At 39.5% G+C, this 27,134-nt stretch overlaps 2 protein-coding genes across 2 annotated transcripts in view; one reads left to right on the forward strand and one right to left on the reverse strand.

Moving 5' to 3' along the window:
- The first annotated feature begins 1,480 nt into the window (after positions 1–1,480).
- On the forward strand, positions 1,481–10,454 carry Zbtb33 (zinc finger and BTB domain containing 33). Its single transcript, XM_027931054.2, has 2 exons — positions 1,481–1,684; positions 5,566–10,454. The coding sequence occupies exon 2, from the start codon at positions 5,568–5,570 to the stop codon at positions 7,587–7,589; it is 2,022 nt and encodes a 673-aa protein (XP_027786855.1). The 5' UTR covers positions 1,481–1,684; positions 5,566–5,567; the 3' UTR covers positions 7,590–10,454.
- Positions 10,455–10,914: 460 nt separating this feature from the next.
- Tmem255a (transmembrane protein 255A) overlaps positions 10,915–27,134 on the reverse strand; it is a 59,574-nt gene continuing 43,354 nt past the window's right edge. Inside the window, exons 8-9 of the mRNA XM_071606027.1 lie at positions 21,385–21,528; positions 10,915–13,277 (exon numbers count right to left, since the gene is read on the reverse strand). Coding sequence (XP_071462128.1) covers positions 13,119–13,277; positions 21,385–21,528 — 303 coding nt within the window. The 3' untranslated portion in view covers positions 10,915–13,118. The remainder of the gene's footprint in view (positions 13,278–21,384; positions 21,529–27,134) is intronic.

Below are 27,134 nucleotides of genomic sequence, written 5' to 3' on the forward strand. Positions count from 1 at the left end.
TGTTTTTATTTCATTTGCTGCACTGGAGATTGAACTCAGGGCTTCACACATGTTAGGGAATGCCGCAGTCTGGCTGGGCACAATTCAGGAGCCACGAACTTTATTTTAAGAATACACGCCATACCACACCAGCTCTTCAGGAATTCCCTCAGAGCCCAATTGCCACCACGGGCTCTCCAGGCCAACCTCTCAACCACTCTTGAGCCCTATTGGTTGGGTTGTGTGGGCGGAGCCAAAAGAGTCCCCCAATGAACAGCTCTGTGGTCTGAAAGGGCCGGGAAACAGCCCAATGAGCCTCACTGCAGAGGAGCCAATCAGCTGGAAGTTTGCTGGGGCCACAGTGAGCCAATCAGCTGGAAGTTTGCTGGGGCCCCTTCGCTATGGCTCTCAACAAGGGAAGAACGTTACCACTGAGGTACATCCCCAGCCCTATCCCATACAGATCTTTAAGAAACAAAATGAAGGTAGTGAATGGCCTTAATTGCCACAGAAAAGTTACTACTTGTTTCCCTAGTTGAATATGATCAATAATCAGCCTGAAGGGAAATATTTTGCTTTCCAAACACCCATCCTGTTGTTTGTTTCATAATGGTACTTAGGAGGGTATTACCAGAGCATTTTTTAAAATTATGTAATTCACAACTTAATTTATTCATTAAATAATTACTGACTGTTAATTACTGACTGCTTAAGTCTGTGTCAGTCCCTAAAGGATGAAATGCTACGGAAATAATAATAAATCGACAATGCAAATGTTAATATTATTCACCTTTCAAGATACAGCTCAAATGGCAATATTCAGTTGGTTATTCCCTTCTCTGTGCTTCTATACCTTGTACAAATTTTTCAATGCTTGTGTGCCTATCTACTGAGCGCTCTGAAAAGGTAGAGACCCGTGGCTTTCCTTTTTTTTTTTTTGTATTCCACAGAGCCTTGCACATGCTACAGATCAAACAGGTGGTCAATAAATGTTAGTCGAAATGAAGAATTTAGCATTAGATTAAGACAGTATCTGTCCAAACGCTAGATTCCTTCCTTAAAAATAGTAACTGTAATTTACTGTTATCCTAAAACTTGTATTATCATGAGTTGATGAATTTTATTTATTCAGATTATATTTCATGGTGGTTCATCAAGATGGTCTATCAGGCTAGTACAGAGTAGAATTCAAACTTGCAAAAGAAAGGAAACCCATATAGTCTCTAATGGTTTTTATGCCCTTATACTGAATTTCGACGAAAGCGAGTAGCACCCTTTCCGCTCCCCACTGCTAGTGGCAGCGTTACCTGATCTTTCCCTTTCCTTTTCCCACCCTTTTGCCCTCCGGAAAGAGCTTCAAGAACTTCGCAGTCTTCCTCCGCCCCTTTGCGGAAAGAGCCGAAGGCTGAGTAGGGTGCCGAAGCGAAGTTGCGTATAGCTCGGGGCCTTCCGGAAACCCTCGGACTGCTCTCGGAAGAGGAGGGCGCCTCTGACTTCAGAGCTTCGCCCCCGCGCTGTGCCCTCTGTCGGTGGCGTGGGGCAGCTGTAGCAGCCGTGGCGGCAGGAGGCGGTAGCCGCGTCGACGTCGACCAAGACTGGAGCGACGTTTAAAGAAGCAGCAGAATCGCCCGGGAGTCCGGCTTCTTCTTGTTGGAGGACTCCCACCCTTCCGCGGCCGAGGAGCAGCGGCGGCGCCAGGAAGCAGGTGAGGACCCGGCCCCAATCCGGGAGGGGGCGAAGGAGCGCGTCTGCCTCCTCGGTCCCTGGGCCGCGCCTGCGTTTGCTTTCGCCTCACTTGAACCAGGAAGCGGCGGAGTCTTAGTCTTTGCTCCTCCGGCTCTTTCTTTGTGTGGGTCGGGGAGCGAAGGAGGGGAAGAATCCGGAGGGCCGCGGCGTGGTCCCTTTCGCCGTCAGGGGCTGAAGGGTTGCCGGTGCCCTGGGTAGGCCCCGGGGCGTGGGGACCCCACCATAGAAACCCACTTGGCTTTACCTCTCCCCGATGCCTTCCTTTCTGGGCCTCTTTTTCTCCGCCTAGTCCCTGGTTTGATTTGGAGCTTTCCTGCCTGGCCCATCCTCCCCTTCCGTCCCCTTCCTGGGGCATAACAATGCCGCCTGCTTAGCCTCGCCCCCCCCCACCCCAACACCGCACCCTACTGTTCGCCACCTTCTACTTTCCCCGGCACCCTTTACTCCTCCCGCCCCCACTCCACTGTTTGTACCTCCATCTATCTGTATTTGCAAGGAGCTGGGTTTCCACGTGAAATGGGGTTAAAAAACCTCAGTTGCAGCTGGTAGGGTGCAAATGGAGAAGAGGGAGGCGGAGGAAAGGAGATGGGGGTTCAGCTGCTGCAGGGAGCCGCGTGTCGGTTTGTTTCACTCCCTCGCGGATGGCTTTTCTCTCTTTTCGGCTTTAACTAGCCCCACTGAACCTGCCCTCGATCAAGGATTTGTCACACAATGATGTGAAATGGCTTTTCCACAGTCAGGTTGCCAATCTTGGGGGAGGAAGGGTGCAGACCAACTTGTGTTGACCTGGGCCCACCCTGACGCGCAGGAAAGGGCCACAAGTCAAATGAAACCAAGTCCCAGTGTCACCTAGACACGTACATTTGACGCATTCCCACATGGGGAAAATTATTTGCAAACGACAAAAACCGTGGGAGTGTAGTCTGACAACCCATCTCTCCACTTAAAAGTGACTTCTGACGAAATCCCCATATTTCGGAAGCCCTGGTTGTTGGCACTCCAAAGGTCACCCTTTCTGATGAATGCCTTTGGTAACCTAGAATTCCTTGGTACTGTTAACCAGGCAACACCTAACAGATGATGTTTTATATCCTTGATTTTTAGGCTTTTTGTTTGTTTGGTTTTTTTTGTGCTTAAGCTATAATTTTGAAAAATGAATTTGAGATGTTCTGCCTTTCAAGTGTGTTAACTGTGATAGTGATACTCTGGGTAACTTCAAAGGGAAAGAATATTAACAATAAAAATATATCTTTACTAAAGGTATTTATCAATAATGGCTGATATCCACATACACACACATACACACACGGAATTTTTTTATTTTTTACAACTTTGGCATCATTGTTACTGGAGATGTCTTTTGTTAAGTGCAAAAAAAAAAAGGTGCTTTGGAGGTGGTACATAGCAGTATGATTTAATGGCATGCCCCACACTCTAAAGTAATGTCTCCTCTGTTCCAATAAGTTAATGTTTTCTTTCTTTTTTTTTTTTTTTTGGTGGTGCTGAGGATTGAACTCAGTGCCTCACACTTGCTAGGCAAGCCCTTTACCACTGAGCCACATCCCCAGCCCCCAATGTTTTCATTTTTGCTAACTCATTTGGCAAGAAAAAAGTTTTCATACCAGTGCAGGATTTTTTTTCCCAGAGTACTGGGGATTGGAACCAGGGGCGATCTACCACTGAGCCACATTCCCAGCCCTTTATTTATTTATTTACTTATTTATTATTTTGACAGGGTGTTGCAGAGTTGCTGAGGGTCTCATTAAATTACTAAGGCTGGCCTTGAACTTGCCATCCTTCTGTCTCAACATCCTGAGTTACTGGGATTACAGGTGTGCACCACTGTGCCTGGCCAGTGAACATAATATGTTTATTTATTTGTTTATTTATTTTTGCAAGTACAGGGCCTTGTGCATGCTAGGCAAGCACTCTACCATTGAGCTGCACCCCCAGCATGTTTCCTTTTATTTTATTTTGAGACTGGGTCTTGCTAAGTTTCCCAGGCTGGCCTTAAACTTGCAATCCTCCTGCCTCAGCCTCCTGAGTAGCTGGGATTACAGGCGTGTGCACTCACTTCTTAACCAACAAAGTGAAATGTTTCAGTTTTTCATACAAATAAGCATTAAGAAATGGTATGCTTTCCTTTTACATTATCTTTTTTTTTTTTTTTTTTTTTTTCATGATAGCATTTGTTAATGGACTTCACTCAGCACTCTGTTTTTTTGTTTTTTTCTTTTTCTTTTTTGGTACCGGGGATTGAACTCAGGGGGACTTGACCACTGAGTCACATCCTAAACCTATTTTTGTATTTTACTTAGAGACAGGGTCTCACTGAGTTGCTAAGCGCTTGGCTTTTGCTAAGGCTAGCTTTGAACTCACAATCCTCCTGTCTCAGCCTTCCGAGCCTCTGGATTATGGGCATGTTCCACCCCTGTGGAGACAATCTGTTTTTAACATTCCACTTCTGGAGATTGTAAAGTAGAGGTGAGGTGGATGGGCAAGGGGATGAAAAAAGAGAAAGGGACAAAAAAGTATTTACTAGTTCATCAAGATGTGGCACCCCAATTTAAATAAGAACAAAAAAGTAATTGAGTTGTGAGATAATAATTGTCAGCCTTTGTAGTGTCCTTGGCTGTGGAGAGTAGCTTTTTAATATAATCCTAAAAATAGTTAAAATTTAGATGTGTAACCGATGTGATTCTCCAGTCTGTATACGGGGTAAAAATGGGAGTTCATAACCCACTTGAATCAGATATATGAAATATGATATGTCAAGAACTATGTAATGTTTTGAACAACTAATAATAAAAATTAAAAAGAAAATTTAGGAAGAGTATGTATTTCAGACTCAGTATTGAATACTGACATTTAAATCATTCATTACAGATGAAATAACTATTATGCATTTATGGTGAGGATTTTCCTGAAAACAATTTTTTAAATATTTATTTTTTAGTTGTAAATAAAATAAAATACCTTTTATTTTATTTATTTTTATGTGGTGCTGAGGATCGAAACCAGGGCCTCGCATGTGCTAGGCGCGAACAAACGCTCCACCGCTAAGCCAAAACCCAGCCCCTCCTTAAAACAATTTTAAGACAGCCAAATTAACTCTTGCCTGGTACGGTGGCTCACACCTGGAACCCCAGCACTTGCAAGGCTGAGGCAGGATTACATGTTCTAGGTGAACTTCATGACTTAGCGACACCATCTCAAAATTTAATTAAAATGGTGAGGTGGGGGGCTGGGGTTGTGGTGAGAGTGCTTGCCTAGCACATGCAAGGCCCTGGGTTCGATCCTCAGCACCACATAAAAATAAATAAAGATATTATGTCCAACTACAACTAAAAAATAAACATTAAAAAAAAGGTGAGGTGGGGGCTGGGGATATCTGTTGCCCAGTGGTAGACAGCCTCTGGCTTAAATCCCCGGTACTCTTAACAAACAAACAAAAGCAAAAAAATAACCCTCTTAGCTCTTCTTGAGGAGGAAACCCCAAATTGGGACTAAGTAAATGAATTCTAATCTTTAAAAAACTCCTAGTGGAGATGCATGTATTAGATTCAAAGGAAGGTGACTATGGAGATTACTGTTCAAATCTGTCTAGCAATTTAAAACTTGCTTGACTCTTTTCAGGAAGAAGTCATGAGATTTGATACATAGTCCAAATGCCGGTCTGTATGAACAGTTTAAGAAAAAGCCAAAAAGTTATGCCAAACTTCTGTTAAAACTTGATAAACTATTTAACGATTCCATGGCTTAAATACTGAATGATGAAGTACTTTTGTTTTTTTTCTCCCTAATCCTTCCTTGTCCCCTCCTCCTCCCTTTCTCTTATAGGCATGGAGAGTAGAAAACTGATTTCTGCTACAGACATTCAGTACTCTGGCAGTCTGCTGAACTCCTTGAATGAGCAACGAGGCCATGGACTCTTTTGTGATGTTACTGTTATTGTGGAAGACCGAAAATTCCGGGCCCACAGGAATATACTTTCAGCTTCTAGTACATACTTCCATCAGCTCTTCTCAGTTGCTGGGCAAGTTGTTGAACTGAGCTTTATAAGAGCAGAGATCTTTGCAGAAATTCTCAATTATATCTATAGTTCTAAAATTGTCCGTGTTAGAGCAGATTTACTTGATGAGTTAATTAAATCAGGGCAGTTATTAGGAGTGAAATTTATAGCAGAGCTTGGTGTCCCATTATCACAGGTTAAAAGCATCTCAGGTACACCTCAGGATGGTAGTGCTGAAACCTTGCCTCCTGATTCTAGTGACAAAAACCTTGTAATACAAAAATCAAAAGATGAAACCCAAGATAATGGGGCGACTATAATGCCTATCATAACAGAGTCATTTTCATTATCTGCTGAAGATTATGAAATGAAAAAGATTATTGTTACTGATTCTGATGATGATGATGATGATGATGATGTCATTTTCTGCTCTGAGATTTTGCCTGCAAAGGAGACTTTGCCAAATAACAATGCAGTGACACAGGTCCAGCCTAACACAGGCCCTGTTTCTATTTCAGATGTTGCACCTTGTGCTAGCAATAACTCTCCCCCTTTAACAAATATCACACCTACTCAGAAACTTCCTATTCCTGTGAATCAGGCAACTCTGAGCCAGACACAAGGAAGTGAAAAATTGCTGGTATCTTCAGCTCCAACACATCTGACTCCCAATATTATTTTGTTAAATCAGGCACCACTTACTACACCACCAAATGTCAGTTCTTCACTTCCAAATCATATGTCTTCTTCAATCAATTTACTTATGCAGAATCAGCAGACACCAAATAGTGCTGTTTTAACAGGAAATAAAGCCAGTGAAGAGGAGGAGGAGGAAATTATAGATGATGATGATGACACTATTAGCTCCAGTCCAGACTCGGCAGTCAGTAATACATCTTTGGTCCCACAGGCTGATACGTCCCAAAATACCACTTTTGATGGATCATTGATACAGAAGATGCAGATTCCTACACTTCTGCAAGAACCACTTTCCAATTCTTTAAAAATTTCAGATATAATTACTAGAAACACTAATGATCCAGGTTTAGGATCAAAACACCTAATGGAGGGTCAGAAGATCATTACTTTAGACACAGCTACTGAAATTGAAGGCTTGTCGACTGGTTGCAAGGTTTATGCGAATATCGGTGAAGATACTTATGACATAGTGATCCCTGTCAAAGATGACCCTGATGAAGGGGAAGCCAGACTTGAGAATGAAATACCAAAAACGTCTGGCAATGAGTCAGCAAGCAAACGCATGAAAGTAAAACATGATGATCACTATGAGTTAATAGTAGATGGAAGGGTCTATTATATCTGCATTGTATGCAAAAGGTCATATGTCTGTCTGACAAGCTTGCGGAGACATTTTAACATTCATTCTTGGGAGAAGAAGTATCCATGCCGTTACTGCGAGAAGGTATTTCCTCTTGCAGAATATCGTACAAAGCATGAAATTCATCACACAGGGGAGCGAAGGTATCAATGTTTGGCATGTGGCAAATCTTTCATCAACTATCAGTTTATGTCTTCACATATAAAGTCGGTTCATAGTCAAGATCCTTCTGGGGACTCGAAACTTTACCGTTTACATCCATGCAAATCTTTACAGATCAGACAATATGCATACCTTTCTGATAGGTCAAGCACTGTGCCTGTAATGAAGGATGATGGTATTGGGTATAAGGTTGATGCTGGAAAGGAACCTCCAGTAGGGACCACATCTACTCAGAACAAGCCAATGACCTGGGAAGATATCTTTATTCAGCAGGAAAATGATTCAATTTTTAAACAGAATGTAACAGATGGCAGTACCGAGTTTGAGTTTATAATACCAGAATCTTACTGAACTCCTTCGAAATATCAGGAAGTTTTGGTTTGGGTTAAGGGGCAGGGATTTCAGAAGACCTGTAAAACCAATTAAGGTGAAAATAAGTTAATTTGATCTGCCATATCAACTGAAAGTAGACTAGTTGGATTATCGTTGATGGTTTTTAGAAGCAAATTTTTCTTAAAGTTTCAGTAGAGGTTGAGAAGTTCCCCTCTCAGTATGTTTATATAGTTAGCTTTCAGCTCATTTAAAAGAGGCAAGAATGAAAAAGCATGGAGGGATAGTTTTCTGGCTAGAATTTGAAGCAGTCTGAATGTTTTTTGAAAATAACTGGAGTTACTAGCATACCCTAGTACATCATACAACCTTCCCCTTCCATGTTAGCACTTTACTGCTGAATTCTCAGTTTTCTTACATTGAGACTATAAATGTGTGTTGTCTTGTATATGACATAAAAAACTTCTGAAACTGTTCTAGAATATTTCATAACAAGTCTCCACTTGATTGTGTATTCTGCTAGTCCAAATGGATAGCAACCTGCTGCCTCCCCTCATGAAAATAGCCATGCAGATGAGTCTTGTATGAAGAATGACTTAGTTTTTAGTTAATTAGAATTAATACTTGCCTCTATTGCCATTGTCTGTGAAAGATTTTGGTGGCTAGGCCATACTCTGTACCTTTGCAATGTGATCTGTGTAGGCAGAAAACTAGTGGAAAAACAAATCTTCACAATGCAGGCAGGAGACACAAAAGTTCTGTCACACTTTTTTTAATTCTCTGCTCTTACATAAGAGAATGGAATCAAGTGGAGATTTCCTTTTTGTTCCATATGGTTAATATTCCCATAAAATGTTAGAAATTTTGAATCTGAAAGCCACCAAGTTAATTTTTATACATAATCTAATTATGTATAAATCTTTGTAAATGATAGATTTCATAGATGAGACTCATGTATTTTGGGCGGAGGCTATTGGCATATATTTTTAAATATTCATATTTCTTAGATCCTCTATAGGAAGTTTTCATTTGAAATAGTTGAAGCTGTGATCTAGTATGTTCCTTTCAGCAAGATCTTACTTTTACCCCTTCTAAAGTAAGTGCCATTCCATCTGCAAATTACCACAATATAGCAATCAGAAACTACACGTGGAATGGTATAGGCTTGTCAATTCCCATTAATCTTGACAACAATAAATACCAGCTTTCTTCCTTTTAAAATGACATAATTTAAACAGTTAGAAAGTAAAGTTAAAACTTAAGTGCTAGTAATAAAAGGAAGTGGGTTGGCACAAATATATAGCCTAGCATTTATATCAATTAACTTGTTGAACTGTAAATGTTTTTTTTTTTTTTTTGCAAAGGAAAAAAATAATAGATACTGATAAAGATTGTTGTGCATAGTTATTAGTCATTCATAAACTTGCTTAAGTATTTCTTAGTTCAACATAGATATTTTCTTTCTCCTTACCATGTATTTTTAAAAAAATAGTCTATTTCTTAACTTTGAACTTAAAGCTTTAATCATAACTTCTCATATATACATCATTCAGTGTATCTTAAGTTGGTAGCTGAGGGTATTTGGCATCAGTATTTGCAATAATACAAGGAAAAAGAAGAATTATCCTTTGTTTACCAAGTGGTGGAGTGATGTGCATTTATCTGTTTTCTGTTTTGTGAGTCTAGGCCTTCAAACCATTTTATCAACTAAACCTAGAAAATTTGAAATCATCTTATAACTTAAGACTCTGATCTCTGAAATCACCATATCTGTTTCTTTTCTGTGTAGATATAACATTACGCTCTGATTATAAAGTGTTCTCAGTGGAAATTTGAGTTTCATTAATGTTATTTCAGCAGTTAGTCTTAATTACTTATGCCATTGTAAATGATACTGATGCCAGCAGAGCTTCCAAGTCTTTTGGACTCAACTGTAGATAAATTAGTTTGTCATAATAAAACTTGGTCATTTCTACAAGCCTATTATGACAAACCAGGAATTAATTCTATAATTGAAAACTATCAGTTCTGAGTAATATTGGTATAATTATTTGCTGCTGCTGCTATGCTAATTCTGAATATGAAAATTTAAAAATCTGTGCATATTTAAAGGTATCTTCTGGAGTTTTTTGGGAGGTGGAAAACTGGAAAATTAAATTTCGATTTTGCCAGAAAACTCTTACTTGCATGTGTCTCAGGATCTTCAGTTTTTCTAGAAGTTTCCTTCTTCAAAGTTCAAGAGTTCATGTAGCATACTCCTTTTGGACAAAAACTCTTCACTCCCAGTCTTTACTGTATTGGAAATTTGTAGCAAGCTGCTGTTTAAAACTTACTATGGGGTTTTTCTATTTTATACTTAGCTTTACGGCTATTGAACTTCCTTTATTCTTTCAGGCGGGCTTCAAATTTGTTCTAATGTGAAATTACCTGTAAATATTCTGGACAGTAACTATTCAAAGTAGAAATTTGTTACTCAAATGCTCAGACTAAGCAGAGATTTTAAAATGCTATAACAGTCTTGCAGGATTAAACATTTTAATTGATTATTATCATCTGGGTGGTAATGATCCCCTATGTACAACCACTATGAGGGAATAATGCCACATTTTTTCCACTGTACTAAGAAGATAAAACAATTGGTAAACATTGATCAAGGTATTTTGTATCGTCAAGGCATGCATATTCTAAGTAATTAAGTGCTAATTCAGCAGCACTGGCTTCTTCACCTTTGTCAGTCATATGAACCATGTTCATTTCCCGTAATACTGTAATGTTCATACTTGTACAATCCTCCCTATCATGACTTTAAGTTCTACTTTTCATTAACCATCACCTGATATTAGTTCATAGAGCTTCTTATGGCAAAATAAAATGTTTTAATTCTAACTTCTGAGTGTGTTTCTTATTAAGAGTATATTTAAGAAATTATATAGGAGTTTATATTCTATTGTTTTTCAATTTTTGTAGCAGGGAACTGGAGCTGTGTTTCTGATGACCACATGGCAAAATATTACATTAGTTTTTTTTTTTTTAATTTTATTATTTTTATTTTTTGGTACCAGGGATTGAACCCAGAGGGGCCTAACCACTGAGTCACATCCCCAGCCCATTTTTTTTGAATTTTTTTTTTTTTATTTTGAGACAGGGTCTCACTAAGTTGCTTAGGGCCTCAGCCTCCGAAGTTGCTGAGATTTCAGGCGTGCGCCACCACACTTGGCCCCATTAGATTTTATATATTGGTTAATCATGTTTCATTGTTTCTTGAACCATAATAGTCCAAATGAGTTAGTTAGTTTAGAGCATTTGCTAAACTTTTATAGATACCATAAGGACATCTGTAACTGGATAAGGAGGAGGATAGTTTTATTAATTTGAATCATCACAAAAGCAGTCTGGGTTTTCAACATGGCAGTGATACAGATTTTAAGCAACATCCAGTTTATACAGGTTCTGGATTAATTTTTAATGTTTCATGCCCCGTTCAATACTCTAAAGCAGAATTAGGAATAAAGCGGTAAATATTACAAAATGCAGTCAAGATACATATTGGAAATACAAATTCCTTCATTACAGCAAATGTTTTGCAAAAGAGTAAAGCAGCAAATATTTTTCTAAGGTAACATGCACTTTATATAATTCAATGTAATAAAAAAGAAGCTGCTGAAATTAAGTGTTACAAAATCTATACTGTTTCAAGTTATTTTGTAAAGTAAGAAAAATACATAGAAATGAGTCATAGAATCTTAACACTTTAAGAAATGTAGGATATACTGTGTAATGGTGCCTTTAAAAATATACACGTTCACTAAAGCAAAAGGTAAAGTGTAAATGGCAAAAAATTCATTTTGAGTATTACAAGTTGACATTTGTATAATAAGTCAATTGGTTATTAGTCCCTTTTTGAAATCCATTAGAATTTTAATCTGCTCAGAACTGTAAAAAATAATAGGGATTTTGTATAACACATAGGATTATAGATTTTTAGATTTGAAATCTGGATAAGACATTCATGATGCTAAAAATTAAATGATATTTTGCAAACATTTACTGTGAACAATGAGTGCACTAGTTGTGCCTTGATGATTCTTAATGGTCAGGTGTCTACAAGGTAGATGGGAGCACCAGCATTTGTCTGCTACCTCTAATCCATCAAGTCAGGAGGTAGCAAAATTGGCTGGAAAATTTTCCAGTATATGTTCCATGTTTGCAGAACTGTCTACTTAGGTACCCTCCTGTAGCCCTGTATACAAGTGTAGGATTAACAATCTGTCTTTAAACCAATCAATTCTCAGGTTAACACAAGATCCCAATGAAAGTGTTCATTCTGAAGTGAAGGCATGGATGCCAAAGTGTCTTAAACTCATCAGGTTGATGGTTTAAAGCTATGTATAATTAAAAGAACTGTACAAATACCACAATGTGCCAGATGGATTTTAAATCTACCGTAACACTTAAGAATTTGTCAAGTTGGCTACATTTGAGGTTTTGCAGACTTAAAGCGGCATTGTAACACTCATAATCTTGAATTGAATGCTGTCATGATTGGTCTCAACAGAAAAAGGACCAATAAGAGCAGTGGCATTAAAATACAGATGATTCTTTTAGGGTGGGGTGCAGGATACGTGCGGTTTGCTGGGGTTGAAGCACAATATTTGAAGATTAAATAGTCACAAAGATTAGTAACAATTCATATTACAACCCAACCTAATCTAGCATTTTTAAACTCTGAATTTCAACTGTAAGATTTGTATCTCCTGTAGCAAATGCATTTTGCAATGATGCAACATGTAGTAAAACCAGTCTCCTAAATTATCAGATGTATTACTGAGATCTATTTAGAACAGCTTACATGTTGCTCTGAATTTCAGTGCTTCCAGATCAATCCTGTTTCCCACTACTCGAGAAGAGGGAATATTGCACTTTTCCCTTTAGGAGGTACCGATAACAAAAGCTGAGCTAAATGATCACAACAGCCACTTTTACAATACAGAGAAGAAAGGAGTGAGATATGGGCAGCTTTTTTCAACATCCAAATGAGCAAACAAAATCTTAGCCAGAACTCTCTGTATTGGAACTACTGTGTAGCTCCATCAGCTGGGAAATTTCCTTAAGGACTGACAGTAGTAGTAGGGAAAGATAGGGCCTATAAGCTGGGCGCTTCAACCAGGGTGCTAGGGTGGCAATCTGCCAAGAGCCTGAGGACAACACTCCTTTACATAAAGTGAAACAGATGGCAACCATGCTTTTGCTGAATACAGAGGTGGAGCATAGGGTAATGCAGGTCCAAACATGACAAGCTTCTTGCTGGGTTGGTTCCCCAGCCTCACTTAAAAGTGTGAGCTGCTCTTCTTGGGAGTGCTGGGTTCAGCTTAGCCACCCCTGCTCCGCACTGATAACAAATAAGCTTCATCCCTATCTCTCCCTAGCCTGGCAGGCCATTGCAAAACTTTATGCATAAGAGTCACACTTAAAATTTTGTACCCTACACACTTCCACTAAAGCAGAAATACAAAAGCCACAAAAATCTCAATAGTCAGCAGGCATTCATCTTTAGGGACTGTAAGGTGGTGGCTTTTCAAAAGGTGGATAATAGGGTGGAGAGTAACGGGGTGGTGCACTGGAGGACCACATGTAGCTGGGCGAGGGAGAAGCAGACTGGGGCTCATCAGAGAGTCCAGAGGGAGGGGAGGATGGAAAGACACTGGAATGCTGTGTAATAAAAAGAAAACATCAGCTTAGACAGTGAGTTTGAGTTTGTAATTCCATGAATAATCATTACTACATAAAAATGAATATGCAGATTTATTTCAAAGAGCTTCTAAACCTTACAAAGTTGATGAGGGATGTGAAATAGGTGGTCCCATGTTCTCTTACTCATTCAGGCTGCAAGCCTCACGTGATCCTCCGCTCCTTGCCCTTGAACCGTGCGTCTAGTCATCCACTGGATCCTGTTGCTTCTAATGTGTTGTCTCTGAATACACCTCTCCCTTTATTGCATCTAAAACTCAGGCCATCAGACTTATTGTCTCCCTTGAGCTATGCAACTACATCTCAACTAGTCTTAAAAAAGGTTTTTTGGGCCTTAAGAACATTTAATGAGGTGAAGTTATTAGTCCCTGGGAAAGTTTTCACTCCACGAATCTATCACAGAGAAGTAGTACAGTGGTCAGGAGCCCATCTCATAGACAAAAACAAACAAAAACAAAGCCAGAGAAATTAAATGGCTTTCTTGGCTCTGGAATCTTCCAACTCCGAGTCCATCATTTTCTATTCCATCTGAACTACCACTGCATCACCCTCCAGGTTTAGGGTAGGTTGGAAAGCAAAGAGTAACACAGGCATGGTGGTGAGAATACCAATGGTAAGAAGGAGGAGCAGTATGTCAGGTTGTAGAGACCAAGGATTCAATTTTACTTTGTGTTGTCTATCTTTGGGAAAGGAGCAGATCCAAATTCTAAAAATATCCAGTGAACTGGCATGTTAAGAGTCATTTCTCCTCTCTTTCCCTGGCCCATGTCCATGCTTAATCCTAATGCTCTTTGTGCTCAAGGAGAGTTGACTTGTTTTGCTCAGTGCCATATCCTCCAGAGTTCAGAACAGTGCTTGCTAAGTAGTAGGTGTTCAATAAGTCCTGAATGAGTGAATATATCTTCACATGTATAGAAGATGAGCTTGGCATGCTTTTTAAAAATAAAATCTATTTTCAAAGAATACTGTCACAGCTTAGGGGTAGTGTTTTCTTGTTCCAGTGGTATAACAAGACTGGTGTGAGGTCTGAAGACTGGAGGGAACTATGGGGATGGTGAGAGGCAGGAAAAACAGTTTTGGGCTCTCAGGAAGAACAAACATAAATTGACAAACAGAATGGAAGAACTGCAAATATTCTGTTCTGTCTTAGCTCTAGGATATATATCTATATTTATCTATCTATATATATATTGATATCTCTATGTGTATCTCTCTCTCTCTCTTTCTCTCTCTCTCTCTCTCTCTCTCTCTCTCTCTCTCTATATATATATATATATATATATATATATATATATAAAATCTTTGATATTTATGTGTGCATTCTGTGTGTGTGTGTGTATGTTTTGTTTTGGTACAAGAGATTGAACCTAGGAGCACTTCAACACTGAGCCACATCCCCAGCTCTTTTTATTTTATTTTTATTTTGAGTTCTATTATATTTTCAGACAGGGTCTTTCTAGGTTGCGTACAACCTCACTAATTTGCTGAGAGTGGCTTCAAACCTGTGATCCTCCTGCCTCAGCCTCCCCAGCCACTGGATTTATGGGTGTGTGCTACTGCACCTGGCTGGTACATATTTTTTTGTGGGGGTACTAGGAATTAAACTCAGGGGCACTTGATCACTGAGTCATATCTCTAGTCCTATTTTATATTTTATTTAGAGGAAAGGTCTCACTGAGTTGCTTAGCACCTCTCTAAATTGCTTAGGTTGGCTTTGAACTCAAGATCCTCCTGCCTCAGCCTCCCGAGCCACTGGGATTACAAGCATGCGCCACCGTGCCTGGCATGGCTTGTACATATTTTTAAAAGCTACTTATACCAAATTTTCTTAAGAGTTTAAATGCTATTGGGAGAGGGTGTGAAGCAGTCACTGTGACTTTATGCTGTTAACCAGAGTTTGAGTGGATCATGTCAACTTTCCAAGCCTATAGCAATCTAAGGTCCACCTTGATATGAGGTGTCTGGAGCCTCTGACCAGCTGTCTTATTCTCTGTATACCCAGTCCTAACCTCTGCATTCTTGGGAATGAGGTATTCAGGTTTCTGGGTCTTGCTTAAGATACTAAAATATCTGTCCTTTACTACATAATGGGTAATGATAATAGGACTGAGAAGAGACTGCAGCTGCCATCCTCCTTGTCCTCCTCTATTCCATCCATAATTTCACTGAGTAAAGGAATGACAGAGTCACCGAACCTGGAGAGCCTTTAAAGGCAGAACAGTTGAGGCACTGGACTCATGATAAGCCAAATTCCTTCCTAAAAACTCAGTCTTTCTCCTCCCTCCTCCTAAAATATCCTTTGTTAAAACCTCAGTACAGGGGTGTGTCACTCAGCATCAGGAGTATGTTCAGAGAAATGCATCATTAGGCAATTTCATCACTGTGCAAACACAGAGTCTATTTGTACAAACTAAGATGGCTATAATGTTACTAGGTGATATAATTTTATGAGACTACTGCTGTATGTGCATTCTGTCATTGATGAAAACATTATGGAGTACATGACTATATAGTGATTTCTTAATTTTCCACTCTGCATTCCATCACATTCTTCCTTTCTCTTTCTTTCCTCAATTAAAAACTCTCTCCTCCTAACCAGAGAGGAAAACAATGCCCCTAGGGGCCAAGAAACTCTGTGTCCAGGCATGTAGCACTCTGCCCTTCTAAATCCCTTTAGAGGGATGGGGAAAGGCAACAGGCCAGTTTTAGGTGTTCCCAACCACAGAAGGGAGGAGCAAGTTTCCTACAGTACAGCTAAAGAGAGTTCTGTTCTGAGAGGTATTAAAAGGCTTCTGTGGGCAGCAGCTGCCATGGGTGGCAGTTGTACACATTGATAATAAAAGGGGGGTGGAACAACGGCCCTTGGGTTTTCACTTCTCTGTTTCATGGTTGGGAAGTATTATGGGAGAAACCAGAGGAGGCGATTCTCACTTCCTTTGAAGATAAAATTGGGAGTCTTAAGGATAAAATTGACGGGTTTCTGGCAAAGCTAGAGAGCTAACTGGCTATGGTCCACACACCCTTGGGGTTCGGGGTGGGGGGGCACAGTACCAGTGAGTAGTTTCCTAGCAACAGGCAGGCACCTTGGGAAAGAGCTGGCTTTGTTGTAGCTAGGGAGCTGGCGTGGCACTTTGGTTCCTGCCTGAGAGTCTGACATTAGAGCTTTGAATCCTCACACACCATGGAACATGAGGAGCATCTAAGTAGCTCACTGCTGGGCCTAAGTCACCTCTAGCTTTCTCAGTCACTTCTTGGAAGCCTGGATGACCTATAGGCTGATGGTGCTAAGAGAGTGTCCCCTTCAGGGACATGCATGGCTCTCCTCTCCCACCTCTTCCACCATAGCCTGCCTCCTCTCTGCTCGATGGCTGGCCCATGTTTTTCAGGATCAATGTACATTTCTGTAAAGGCATGTGTCTCTCTTTAGGAGCATAATAGAGCTGTGACTCCAAAAAGAGCCCTGGAGCTGGCCAGTGACAATCACTAGCGAGGGAAGTTGCCCCAAAGATAAAATCCAGGATTCGTTAGTTCTTTACATCCCCTCTCTGTTTTGCCCCAGAAAGCAAAGCTGGGGAGATGGAGAGAAGGGTGGATGAAAGGAAGGTGAAGCAAAGGGAGGAGAGGAGCAAGGGAAAAGGAGAAGAAGAAAGGAAAATCTTGGCCGGGAGGGGGAAAATGAAAAAGGTGAGTGACAGCATCAACAGCCTTCTGAGGCACTCAGCAACCTGTGCCATAAACTGCCTCCCCCAGGATTAAAGCAATCCTTTTATTAAATGGGCCCAATTTATAATGAGTCATTTTGAGTGGTTTAGGTGAAACATAATGTACCTGCATGTGCTTAATAAAGAGCTTAAATAGAGACTCTTGCATTCTGCATAGGCTAGCTTTTAAGCTTCAACTTGCCAACTCATCAAATGGAAGGGACTAGTCCATGGTTAATGTCAGGGAACTGGTCCAGTATGCCAGACTGGAAAGTATGACTGAGAACTTGTGGGGTTGATATAAAGTCACACTGGGTTTAATTTCCCAGAGGAAATAGAAACTGATGCTTAATACACTATACATATTTTGGACTACTTGACTAAAGCTGAAGGGATAGTGGGAAAATGAGTGCCAGGGAAATGAGCATGGAGGTAAAATTAGTCTCAGCTTATGTCTTTCTTGCTTTGGAGTAAGGGGAGTTCATGAGAAGCAAGGACACTTTGGAGTACAATGGAAATGGAAATGGAAAAGTTCCATTTCTCCATACTCAGTACTTGAAACTGCTTCAGGGTCAGCTGATCAAAACCAAGTCTTTGCTCAGGTCTGACCACAAGATATGTTTCCCAAGCTCCCTAACTGGACAGCTATGCAATAAGGGCATGACTTTCCTCATCCTCCTACTGGCCTCAGAGTAAAAAGGAAATAGAAATCATCAAACCCAAAGTCACAGAAATAGTTCTATTTGGAAATTACAAAAATGGGGAAGTTGTTCAGAATAAAATCGAGGAAGATCAATTTTCTGGCAAGATCTTGGGTCATTTTTCAATCAGAGAAGAGCATGGGGGAGCTCTGGACTTTTGAGGGCAAGTTTGTGTTTCTGGTGGTTTTATCATCAGAGCTGGGGTGCATTTGCTGACTGCTTTATATTAATTTGAGAACATAAGCAGATGTTCCCTGGCATGTTGGCTTTCTTGGATAAAAGCTGGCCTTTCCTCCCATGAACTTATAATATAATGGACCTTGATGAACAAAAGAAAGTTCTACTCAAATACTAAGTTCTAAAAGGGAGACAAATTACTTAAAAGCATTTCCCTTGGAGGAAATGCAGAATGAATTTTAAGAACACTATATGCATGTATAAACATACCATAGGGGATTTCATCTTTATGTATAAATAGAACCAATCAAAAATAAATAAATGATCAAAAAGAAGATCAGTAGAGTGGAGGAAAGAGAATGCTGGGGGGGAGGAGGGGAGGGAAGAGGAGGGACATGAACTGAAACTGAATTCCATGCATACATGACTTTGTTGAGAAGAACACAACTACTATAACTCTAATACTCTAAAAAACATCCCTTGGGGGATGGGGATAGAAAAGGCAGTAAAATGAATAGGACATAACTTTCCTATGTTCGTATATGAATACACAACCAGTGAAACTCCACATCATGTACAATTGCAAGAATGGTATCCTAATTAGAATAAGTTATATTCCATGTATGTATAGTATGTCAAAATACACTTGATTGTCATGTGTATCTAAAAAGAACAAATAGAGCTGGGGTTGTAGCTCAGTGGTAGAGTGCTTGCCTAATACATGTGAGGCACTGGATTCAATCCTCAGCACCATGTAAAAATAAATAAAATAAAGGTCCATCAACAACAACAAATCCCCCTCAAGACCAACACCATATAACTATAAAGTCTCCAAAGAGAAAATACAAAAGACAGCTTGAGTTTAGGACAAGAATTGGAAGTTGGGGAATGCATGAAGGAAGGGAACCCCTTTTCAGGGGAGACCAATTTAATGATTTAATAAGGAAGAGTCAAGAGACTCTTTCTGGGATCATAAATGACTGCATGATGACATATATTAAGTTCTTAAGTATAATGCTTGGAACACAGTAAATGCTCAAAGAATAGTAGATGTTATTAAAAAGTAGAGGTTTCGGTCTGGGGTTGTGGCTCAGCAGTAGAGCGCTTGCCTAGCATGCGTAAGGCACTGGATTTGATCCTTAGCACCACATAAAAATAAAACAAAGGTATTGTGTCTACCTACAATTAAAAAGTGCTTTAAAAAAGTAGAGATTTCTACAGTCCCTTTAGTTCCTGTTATAAACCCAGAGTGTAGGTTTGTACTAGGTGGCTAAATCTGGATCCCTTCTCTGGATTAGGTACCCTGTTTCTATAGCATTTTGAGTAATAGTTTATTTATTTTTTAGTCACCAATGCTATCCCCACTCCCAAGTCCCTAGACAGATCTCTTAATGCAGGGACTGTTATTCAACCATCATATCCACAGCTCCTAGCATGGTTCCCGGCACAAGGGAACATAGATAAGTGTTGATTGAACTGCAACCCAATGCCGAAGTCATTGTTGACACTGTCAATCTCATTTTCATTCCTGGTATAGGGTTTGAGTGACAAATGACTGATGGAGTCATGGCTCTACACCCCAAAGAGGTTTTTCCTATCTTGGAGCTTCTGAGAACCATCACTAGAGATATTATTGTCCCAACTCAAGGGGCTCATTATAAAGTGTAAATCCCTAAAAATCAATGAAATTTACTTTGATATAAAATGAAAGTGGCCCCCAATCCCCAAATGGTTTCATTATAGGGACCCCAAGAGAATGGTGATCCTCCTTGTGTTAGCCTAACATGCCTGAGTTTTTTTAAAGGATAACTTCCTGCATCTGTCAGTACTGAACTTATCTGTTCCTTCTTGAGCATATTTGCATTTTCCAGCCTATATTTGGATAAGAAGTTACCTGAGGTTTCTATCTCAGTATATAGTAGGCTTTAAAACAAATTCTAACATCATTTTTCTAAGCTTTAATGGATACCTTCTTGTACTAATACTATCTTTTATAGGAGTGAACAAGTCCATGTTCATACTTATATGTATTATTATTGCATTATAAGGCCTCAGACCTCTCCAAACAGTGTCTAAATCAAATGCAATCATACTTTATTCTACTGAATAGGTTCTTTAAGTTTTAATTATTTTGTTCAACTGAATCTGAAATTAGGTTGCCCAAGGGCTTTGTATTGCCAAACTGGCTCATTAACTGGAAGTACCCCCCAAACAATCATGTTTTTATGTCACCATGGAGCATTCATGGGCTCTTACTCAACAGAAAGCAAATTCATTATTTCTTTCCCTTAAAAGGTTTTTCCTATGGTCCTTGAATTTTGAATTAACCAGATTTTAGTGTAACCCCACTTTTCTATGGTTGAAAGCTTATAATTTCTGCTCTGATTTGGAAGGGTCTCCCAAAGCCCGTGTATTGAAGACTTGGTTCCCAGCCTGTGGTGCTCCTGGGATGTGGTGGAAACCTTAGGAGATGGGGCCTAGTGGAAGGAAGTTAGGTAACTGGGACAGTTGTGGGACCCTGGCCCCTTCCTGTCTCTCTATTTGCTTCTTGGTCACCATGAGATGAATAGGCCTCTTTCATCACACAATCTTGCCATGATGTTTGGTGATGCTAGAGGCCCAAAGCAACAGGGCCAAATGGCCATGGATTGTAACCTCTGAAATTGTGAGTCAAAAGAAACCTTTTCTCTTCTTATGTTGTTTACCTCAGCTATTTTGTCATAGTGAAGGAAAGCTGACTAACACAGTCACTGGACATGTCTAAAGGACCACTTCATTTGTTTCCATAAAGTGCCCAATTCAGTGCTCTGCACATAATTAATCCCTTTTAATTAAGTGCCTTTTGGGGTTGTTTTTCTGCACTTAGTCTCACTCAAAAGGAAAAAGGGAAAGTGCAAATTTAGTACACTATTTCTGACCTATGTGATAATACAGCAGTAAAGGGGAGGGGTGTTATAAAAATATTTTCTTTATGTTGTCTTAGGAAGTCTGAAGAAAAAGGGACTTCCTCATTGCAGGTTTGATTCAAGTGCTTGTGTGTCTCAGAGGGCCCTTGTGCTAAGGAGCAGGGATAGGCCTTTTCCCATGGCAAATGAATGGGAAAAAAGCCACTGTTGTATAGGGGTCCTTGATAATGTACTAATGAGCTGCCATTTTCCAGCCAGTTTATCTTCTTGTAGGTATAGTTCAAGACAATTTGGGACACCTTGGTCCTATCCTCTTTCTCTTCCTTTTTCTTCCATCTCTATTTCTTCCCCTCTTGTGCTACTTCCACCCTCTCGTCTCTGCCATCTCTCATTTCCTGCCCACTAGTCCTTATCCTAGTCACTGGTACCATAGGATGCTAAAGGCAATAAGGATAGAGAGCCTGGCTACCTCGTATATGTTATGAAGACAATGGGAAGGTTCTATAAATGAACTGAGGGAAAGAACAAGATAGCCTGAGCAAGAACAAGGGAAACAGAGAATTATTTTTCTCTCCAAACATACCTGAAAGTCATAAGCAGAATAAGGTGGCAGGTGGGGAGGGCTATGGTAGTAGGTATTGTATGATGCCACCTGGGGACGAGCATAGTAAGAAACAGTCGGATGGGCATTTTCAACAGAACAGTTCAGTGCTGGGAGAGTAGGATTCTGCAGAAAAACACAAATTAGAAACAACATAAATGTTCATCACTAGGAAAATGGTTAAATAAACTGTGATACATCTATACCATGGAATACCATGTAGCTCTTGATAGACAATGAGACCTATATTTAGTGAAAGAGAAAAATTTCCAAAGCATATTGTTGATTTTTAATGCCACTATGATACATTAATATAGAATGATTCCAGTTTATGTTTAAAAAGGTTGAAATAGTTGTATATGTATGCATATTTATTAATGCAAAGAAACCTGGAAAGCTTCACAACAAACCATTGACTCTCTGGGGAGGGGACTAATATTAGGAGAATAGGGGCTCTTAACTTTCCACCAATGCCAATGTTTTTACAACTAATATGCACTGTGTCATTTTCCCCAAAACATTTTTTTTTTTGCAGTGCTGGGTATCAAACTCAGGGCCTCCCACGTGCTAGATAAGCACTCTACTGCTGAGCTGATCCCCAGCCCTTCCTGCAACATTTTTTGAAATTTTCATGCCTATATAAATATTGAAATTATTTATGTCATTTTTAAAAACAAGGACTAAAAAAGAAAAAAAAGACTCAAAATGCTAAATGTCAAATGGACAAGGCTGAACAGGCTACTGCTCTTGGTATGACAGAATGCATTCAATCATAAAGAGCTTGTATAAGTTGCAAAGATTCTTGTAAATTCCAACCTTACTAAGGAGCTCTCCTGTAGACATGAAGGGTATTAATTTCTCTTCAGCCCTGCATGGCTAGCAGTGCACAGAAGCTATGAAAGTTCAAGCAGAGTATATTGATCCTTTTTTTTTTTTTTGCAAACAAAACAGCACAGAAAAAAAATTATCATTTTTACAAGCTGATGGTATATGTAGCACTTCAAGCCTTCAAGGGTTTAAACTAAGGATGTCTAGCATAGAGTCCCTGCTCTCAATAGGGCCACAGAATGTCTAAAGGAAGTTACTACTGCTCATTAGTTCCCAGGTACATCTGTGCTTTGTACCACGTGGGTCAAGATATGGGGTAAATGATTTTTCTCTTTTCTCCACCATTGACTCCTTCTCCATTCATGTGGATAATCGAGAGCTATCTCAAAAGATCAATGTGTCTTCTTTCTGGAATATGTCTACAACACTTTAGCAGAAAGCAGAAGCTTCCACTCAAGTAGTGAAAATATGTGGGTAGGCTTTGGCAGTGGCACAGGCAACTGTGAGGGTGTTGGCAGGGGAAACTCCCTTACAGCAAGTTTCAACACAGCTCTACTGCTCTCTTCCTCGCAGTGAGTTACTGTTTACATCTCTAGGAGGTCTGAAGAGCTGCAAACCTCAGTCATTACAATGCAGCTCACAGACAACCTGAGAAATGTTTGTCAAACTCTTTAGTGTGTGTGATCTTGACCATTCCAAGGGTTGGCTTGCTTTTTACAGAAAGAGCCCTTAGAAATGCCCTTACCTCTCCACCAGAATTCTAAGAAGAAAATTCTACCCATGGGGAAGTACCAGAAATCATGTTCCCTTGATCTTCTGTCTGTTATAAACAGAATGAAACCAGCTCTTTTATCCAAATAAACTAAGCCCAACTATGGAAAGACAATCCCGCAACATCAGCTATATCTATAAAAGTGTTTGTGTGTTCAGTGAGGCTAAGGGTCAAGACCATATTTGAAAGGGCACTTACAGAGAAAGAAATACAAAAGGAAAATGGAACAAGCATTGGAAAGCCACTTTAGAGAAAAGAGTCAGGGATAGAAGATGCAGAGAAAATGGACAGGGTAACAAGAGAGAAAGAAGAGGGAGTGAGGCGAAGGGGGACATGAAGAATTGGGCAGGTATGAGGCAAAAGAGATGGTCCAAAATAATAGTTTGGCTATATTTTAAATCAGTAATTCTGATTTTACAGCAGATTTAGGCTCTCTTCTATTTGTGTGCACATAAGAACCTCTGTGAGTGTGTGCGTATTTGTTAAAATGCTTGGGCTTAAATTGTGAGACCCCCATTTTGAGCTCCAGTAAAACAAAAGGTTACTAGGTAGCACAGGGAATGGTGAAAGCAATCTTGCCTAGACAAAACTGAGTCAATTCTGAGACAATGATTGTGGACTTTGGAAAGACTGCTACTTTTATTCATCTTTAGTTTACTCCAAACCAGAGACACCAGTTAGGAGAAAAATGGCAATATATATTCACTTTTTAAAGATTCATCTTAAGTCTGCAGATATTTAGTCAACTTATACTTCATCAAACATTTGTTTGTTATCCTTTTCACCAAGCACCTCTGATCAGGGAATGAAGACATCCTTTTTCTTTTCAGGATCCCATAATTCTGGAAATGGTGGCTCCTAGCAGCTTCTATTGAAGGCTGCCAGCTCACAGACTTTGGCTTCTGTCCTCACTCCCTGGAAATGACTTCCATCATCCAGCACCTCTGGACCTCCTTGGAGACCCCAGGGCACTCTAGTCAGGGAGGAGACACAATCACCAATGACATTGGGACCTAGGCCAAGGATTTTATTTAGGCTCACCTGATTAGTGTTCCAGGACCTTGTACCTCATGCTCTTGTTTTAATAAAGTGATCTAAGTTATAGTCCCTCCTCGGTTGCCCCATCTTACATGCTCATGCTGTGAATCAAGTATCGTCTCCCCTGTTATTTACTTTCACCTTTCATTGTCCATACTGGTCCTTGACAGAGTTTGTAGGTTTGACATTTGATAGGTACTTGGTATTTCCCTCCCTCTCTACCCTTACTGTTAAAGAAGCTCCCAACAGTTAGAAAAAAAAAAACTCACTTTAATTTTTTTTTTTAATTAAAGCAACTAAACAAAGGAGGTAATGTCTATTACAACACTTGTAGAACCAGAAAGGATTAACCAAATGTTAGGGGCAGCGGGGATGGAGTAGAAAGTGCAAAGTCTCTGGCATTTGAAAGATCTGGGCTCCAGTCCCAGTTCTGCTATTTAGCTCTGGGAAAGTGATTTGACCCTTCTTGGAACATTTCCTCAACTGTTAAATGGGGACAGTAATACTTACCTCATGAGAGTAATAATGAAGATCAAAAAAAGTAAATGTGCAAGTATGCTTTTAGAAAGTTTAGAGCTACTACTGCATTTATCAGGATAGACTATCAACAAACTTATTTTTCCTCTCTAGGTTAAAGATAACAGTGAAATTAAGAATTTGGTGATGAACTTATATATCTGAGATTAACTGCTTTTTGACAAGGGGGCTAAGACCTAAAATGGGGGAAAGAACAGTCTCTTGAACAAATGTGCTAGGACAACTGGATATCCACATGCAAGAGAATGAAATTGAACCCCTTACCTCACACCAGATACAAAAAATAAATTTAAAAAATCTACATGTAACTCATATATTTGTGGTGGGACTGCAAATTGGTGCAACTACTCTGGAAAGCAGTATGGAGATTCCTCAGAAAACTTGGAATGGAACCACCATTTGACCCAGCTGTCCCACTCCTTGGTCTATACTCAAAGGACTTGAAATCAGCATACTACAGTGATGCAGCCACATCAATATTTATAGCAGCTCAATTCACAATAGCTAAACTATGGAACCAACCTAGGTGCCCTTCAACAGATGAATGAATAAAGAAAATGTGGTACATATACACAATGGAATATTACCCAGCCATAAAGAATAATGAAATTATGGCATTTGCTGGTAAATGGATGGAACTTGAAATTATCATGCTAAGTGGAATAACCCAATAAAAAAAAATACCAAAGGCTGAATGTTCTTGCTGATATGTGGATGCTAAAACACAATAAGGGGGCAGGAGAGAGGGAAGAATAGAAGTTCATTGGATTAGACAAAGGGGACTGAAGGGAAGGGGGGTGTGGATTAAGAAAGACAGTAGAATGAATTGGACAGAACTTTCTCATGTTCATATATGAATACATGACCAGTGTAACTCCACATCATGTACAATCACAAGAATGGGCTCCTAATTAGAATAAGTTATACTCCTTGTATGTATAATATGTCAAAATATACTCTACTGTTATGCACATCTAAAAAGAACAAATAAAAATTTAAAAATGTACGTGTAAGAGCTAACACTATAAAATTCTTAGAAGAAAACAGGAAATTCTTCATGTTCTTGGATTTTAAAATGGATTCTTACATATGACAACAAAAGCACAAGCAACAACAAAAACAGATAAAATTTAAAAACGTTTGGGCATCAAAGGACATTACTGATAAAATGAAAAGAGAACCCTTAGAATGGGAGAACATATTTTAAAATCACATATCTATAGAGTTCTAATATCCACAATATATAAAGAACTTTTACAACTCAATAACAAAAAGACAAATGCTCAATTTAAAAAATGGGCAAATAACTTAAATAGGTATTTCTCCAAAGAAGGTTTCAAATTGCCCACAAGCACATAAGATACCCAACATCATTGGCCATTATGGAAAAGCAAATCAAATCTACAATGAGATACCACTTTGCACTCACCAGAATGGCTACAATTAAGAAGAAAGCATCAGTGAGGATGTGGAGAAATTGGAACCCTTATACACTGTTGGTAGGAATATAAAATGATACAGCTGCTGAGGGAAACAGTTTGGCTGTTCCTCTAAAAGTTATATACAAAATTACTGTAAAATCAAGCAGTTCCAGCTCTAGGTTTATGCCAAAAAGAACTGGAAACATGTATTCCAACCAATACTTTTATTTTTATTTTTTTAATATTTTATTTTTTAGTTTTTGGTGGACACAACATCTTTGTATGTGGTGCTGAGGATCGAACCCGGGCCGCACGCATGCTAGGCGATCGCGCTACTGCTTGAGCCACATCCCCAGCCCAACAACCAATACTTTTATATGAATGTTAATAATGTCATATTCCCAATAGCCAAAAGGTAGAAACAATCCAAATGTCCAACAACAGATAAAAAGAAACAAAATGTGGTATACCCATAAATGGAATTATCATTCAATCATAAAAAGAAATGAAACACTGATATATGCTACAAGGTAGATGAATTTTAAAAATTATAAGTGAATGGAGCCAGACACAGAAATTCACACATTTTATGACTCAATATTTATGAAATACAGAGAATAGGGCTGGGCATGGTGGCATATGCCTGTAATACCAGCGACTCAGGAGACTGAGACAAGAAGATCACAAGTTGCGCTGGCCTGGGCAACTTAGTGAGACCCTGTCTCAAGAAAATAAAAAAGTGCAGGGAATGTAGTTCAGTGGTAGAATGCTTGGCTAGCATGTGTGAGACCCGCAGTTTAATCCCTAGTACCATACACAAAAAAAGAAAGAAAGATCCAGAATAGATGAATCCCTAGGCACAGAAAGCAGATTAGTAGCATCTGAGTCTCAGGAAAAGGGAAATAGGGAGTAACTGTTTAATGGATACAGGTTTCAGGTAATGAAAAAGTTCTGGAACTAAACAGATGTGACAATTGCATGACATGACATTACATTGTGAATATACTGCCACTAAATTATATACTTCAAAGTGGTTGACTTTATGTTTGTGACTTCCTCCTGCATTTTTAAAGGGGCACAATAAGGAAAAACAGGTCTGAAGGCCAAAAGCTAGGCAGAACTATATTTTTTATTGC

The sequence above is a fragment of the Marmota flaviventris genome, chromosome X (assembly GCF_047511675.1).
Source record: "Marmota flaviventris isolate mMarFla1 chromosome X, mMarFla1.hap1, whole genome shotgun sequence".
NCBI lineage: Eukaryota > Metazoa > Chordata > Mammalia > Rodentia > Sciuridae > Marmota > Marmota flaviventris.